The 4,613-nt window shown below is 38.9% G+C and overlaps 1 protein-coding gene across 1 annotated transcript; it reads right to left on the minus strand.

Moving 5' to 3' along the window:
* Nucleotides 1–3,036: 3,036 nt before the first annotated feature.
* Nucleotides 3,037–3,972, minus strand: LOC110152879 (olfactory receptor 4D2-like). Its single transcript, XM_020916694.2, has one exon. It carries the CDS (start codon nucleotides 3,970–3,972, stop codon nucleotides 3,037–3,039), a length of 936 nt encoding a protein of 311 aa, XP_020772353.2.
* Nucleotides 3,973–4,613: the final 641 nt, after the last annotated feature.

The raw sequence follows: 4,613 nt of genomic DNA on the forward strand, positions 1-4,613 counted from the left end.
GAGCACAGTGGGAAGTGGTGGGACATTAGAGTGGAGAGGAGGCACGGAATCACTCTGAATAATGTTAAGATATCAGGTGCTTACATTTACGTTTTACCTTGAGGGAGGTTAGAAGCCACTGAAGGAGGTTCGCAAAAGAGTACAGATGAGGGCCTCTGTGGCAGCAGGGAGGAGGAAAGAGGGGAGAGCTGAGGATGGACAGAGCAGTATACAGCTTCTCTGTTTATTCATATTCCCATCCTGTTTCAGCAAAGACTTAATGGAGGCAGTTAAAGGGTATAATTTTCCTGTGTTCAGGACTCAGCCTATATCAGCTTCAAAATCATTAATGATGTGAGGAGGGTGAAGAGCTAGAGGAGAAGGGGAAAAGGAGGTGAGACCCAAGAAAGAAGGAGGAGGATTAAAAGGTAATTAAAGAAAAATCAGGGATGAAAGCTAGTGAACACCTGTTGGTCAAGTAGTCAGAGTGATGGCACGTTAGTGACAGGACAAAAACATTCACACCTCATAGGCTGTAATAGGAACAGAGCGTGACTGGTGGGTTGTTTCTGGTAAAGTGACAGAGATACATCACCTGAGTCTAATCATCATGAAACATCAGACAAATCCAAACTGAAGGATATCCTACAAAATAAGTGGCCAATAATTTTTTAAAGTTTCCAAGATAATCAAAATCAAGATCTTCCAGATCAAAAAAGTCTGAAGAGACATGACAACTAAATGCAACACTTGTTTTTGAAGCAGATTTTCTTTCTATGATAATTTATTGGGATATTTGGCAAAACTTGAGTAGAGGCTAAAATTATAGCAATATACTGATAGCATATCAATTTTAATGACTATATGGCAGTAACAGAGGGAAATGACTCTGTAGAAAATGCAGACATATATTAAGGAATGGTGGGCATCAGGTTGGCAACTTAAGCAGTGTCCTCAAATGGTCAGGAAAATAGTCCTTTATACTATACTTGCAACTTTACTGTAAGTCTGACATTTTTCAAAAAGCTTAAAATGTTTTTAAAGTGGACGTTTTTAAGTTAAAAGAACTATGTAGCAAAATATTTTTCTGTCCTTTGAATAAGAAAAAAAATGTTTAAAAATCTGGTCTCAATAAGAACTAATACTAAAATAAAAGATTGATATGCCTGACTACATGAAAACTAACAACAAAAATAGAGAAGACAAATCACAAACTGGAAGAAGTTATAGTAATAAATCTTGCCAATGCAGGAGACACATAAGAGACATAGGTTTGATCCCTGTGTTGGAAGATCCCAGTTGAGGGCACAGTAACCCACTCCAGTATTCTTGCCTGGAGATTCCCATGGACAGAGGAGCCTTGCTGGCTACAGTCCATAGGGTAGCAGAGTCGGACATGACTGAAGCGACTTAGCAGGCACACACACATTGTAATAAATATAACTGAAAATAGATCATCAACAAATTGTATAAGAATTCCTACACAAACTAGAAAATGTTAATAGAAAAACTGAACAAAATGCATTCATGGGAAACCTGAATACAATAAAAAATATGGAAAGAAATGTTAGAGAAATTCAAATTAAGACTATTGTGAAATACCATTTCTACCCACTTAATGGGCAAAAATGAAGAAGTTCAACAATATTCACTGTTAGGAGAACATGAATTAATGGGACCACTTCAGCACTGCTGATGAAGATGAATGAGATACAACTTTGGAAAACCATTTGGCACTTTTTTTGTAAAGGTAAATGTTTGAAGATGCCATGACTCAGCAATTTCACTTCAAGGTAAAGGCCCATAGCTCCTCAACAAAATAGCTGGAGACAAGTAAAAGAATATGCAAAATAGTACTGTTGGCTAGAATGAAAACTGGGCACAATCCCCAAAGCTAATTTTCATAATGGGATATTATACAGCAGTACAAATGAAAAAACTAATCCAAGAAGAATAATATGCAGCATTTAAAACACATGTACACCCATGGCTGATTCATGTCAGTGTATGTCAAAACCCACTACAATATTGTAAAGTAATTAGCCACCAATTAAAATAAATGAATTTTAAAAAGGCATATTGTTGAGTGAAAAAAACAGAATATTATATGCAGTTTGATATGTTTATAAAACTCAAAGAAGCAAAACATTACAATAAACTGTGTAAAAATGTGGTAAAGCTATTTTTATAAGCAACAGAATGATAAACATAAAATTCAGAAACACAGTTTCATCTGTGGAAAAGTGATGTGATGAGAGAATCTATGGGTAGGTAGGTATAAGCTTTTGGTACCCTATGGTTCTTGAACTGAGCAGCAGGTGTATGAATGTCCACATAATAGTGTTTTACAACTTACATGCATTTTACACATAATCTTTTGCTTGTAATAACTATTCTATATTAAAAGGTAAAGAGAAAAAATTACATATTCATGATAATTTCAAGCTTGAAAATTGAATCAAATAAAATATATGGTTTACTCAGTGTTTTCTCACTATTTTTTGGATTTGATTCTTATAATAAATCTGGGAAGTGTGGGGTCAGATACTAATTTCAATAACTTTGTTGAAGAAGAAGTTATGAGTTCAAGAGAGGCCAAGTGTCTCATTTAAGCTTATCTATTTGGTAAGTGATGGGTTAGGGCCTCCAAGGCTTAAGACTCTAAACATTGTACAGTTTCCAATAATCCAGACTCACACCTAAATGGGGTACAGAAAAAACAGGTCACATACAGAAAACAGAACTGCTCTTCTGGGGAAATGCTGTCATCCTAAGAGGAAACTGTCCACCAAGAAGGCAGAAAGGAGGATGTGGCTTTCCAGAATGTTTCCGTGGCAATGCATCTTATTGTTGTAGGAGTGTTCAAACAATCCACCACATAAAAAAAAAAAGATATTTTCCTTTTTCCTGAAAATCTGAATAAGTTGCTTATTTTTGATACTCATTCACTTCTACAATTACCCTCACAGCACATCCACAAGCTATGAAGAGGACAGGTGTGACAGCTCTTTCTCCACTTTAAAAATAGAAAAAAAGTCAAAGAGAAGTGACCCACTATCACTCTCTTTTACAAAGCAGCCGGTGTCTCCCTAATCTCTTCACTGCTGTCTGCATTTCTTGGTTCCTCAGGGTGTAGATCATGGGGTTGAGCATGGGAGTCATGACCGTGTGGCTGATGGATACAGCCTTGTCCATGGAGAAGGAGGTGAAGGGCCGGGCATAGAGGTAAATGCTTGGAATGAAGACCATAGACACCACGATGATGTGGGTAGTGCAGGTGGAAGCTGCCTTCCTCCTCGCCTGCCCTGAGTGGGACCTCAGCATCACCAGGATGACTGAGTAGGAGACCAGGAGGAGGAGGAACCAGATGACATCCAGCATCCCACTGTTGCAGATCATGAGGAACTCCAGGACAGAAGTGTCAGTGCAGGCGAGTCTCAGAACTTGTGGAACATCACAGTAGAAATTATCTAGGACATTGGGCCCACAAAAAGGCAGTGGGAGCATCAGGACCAGTTGGGAAATGGAATGAACAAAACCTACCATCCAGGCTGTCACCACCAGCCCCACACAGAGCTGAGTGTTCATGATGGTGACATAGTGGAGGGGCCGGGATATAGCAACAAGGCGGTCATATTCCATTACTGAGAGGAAGAAGACCATGGCACCTCCCAGAAAGTGGAAGAAGAAGACCTGAGTCATGCAGCCCTGGTAGGAGATGGTCTTCTTCTCAACATGGAGGTCCACCAGCATCTTTGGAGCAGTGACTGAGGAGAAACAAAGGTCTAAGATAGCCAGGTTTCTGAGCAGAAAATACATGGGTGTGTGGAGCCTGGAATCAGAGGTCACTGTCACCACGATGAGGAGGTTTCCCATGACAGTGGTGGTGTAGACAAATAGGAACACCAGAAACAAGATGAGTTGGAGCTCCTGAATCTGTGAGAGCCCCAGGAAGATAAATTCTGACACACATGTGTGGTTCCCTGATGCCATGATGTCTTCTCCATACACCTAAAGAAAACACACCACAGGCAGAGATGCATGAAGTTACTAAATGCTGTTCTAGTGCTCAGAGGCTCAAAGCAATTGTCCAAGTCCAAATGATGGACACCTTCATCTGTAGATCATTATACCACGTTCTGATATAAGTGGCCTTGTCTTTGGAGATTTCACTAGTTGATGCTGGAATACACGTTCATGAGATATCTTAAAGCCATCCAGGGACACTCTATCTGCTTTTCAAAGATTCAGTGTAATATAGAGGTGGGAAAACAGAGTGCAACAGAACCAGAGTCAAATTTCAGAACTTTATGTTCCATGAGATTTTACCTTGAGTAAGTTATTTACCTGAGTCTGTTTCCACATCTCTAAGAAATTTTCCTTTCTAGAAATTTTCCTTGGAATTAAATAACACATAAGGTTTCTAGAACAGTGCCTGGAATAATACATGTTCATCACTCTCCTCTGTGTAGTGTCCTAATCTAAATAAACCCATGTTCCAGTCTCTAACACATCTTTTGTACCATTCATTTATCAAGCAACAGTTAACATATTATAATATGAATGGACTTTTCACAAGTCTATATTTTCCCTCTATAATTCAACTCTAAGCTCCAAGAGGTATAAATATGTAT

This window comes from Odocoileus virginianus, chromosome 17 (assembly GCF_023699985.2).
Source record: "Odocoileus virginianus isolate 20LAN1187 ecotype Illinois chromosome 17, Ovbor_1.2, whole genome shotgun sequence".
Taxonomy (NCBI): Eukaryota; Metazoa; Chordata; class Mammalia; order Artiodactyla; family Cervidae; genus Odocoileus; species Odocoileus virginianus.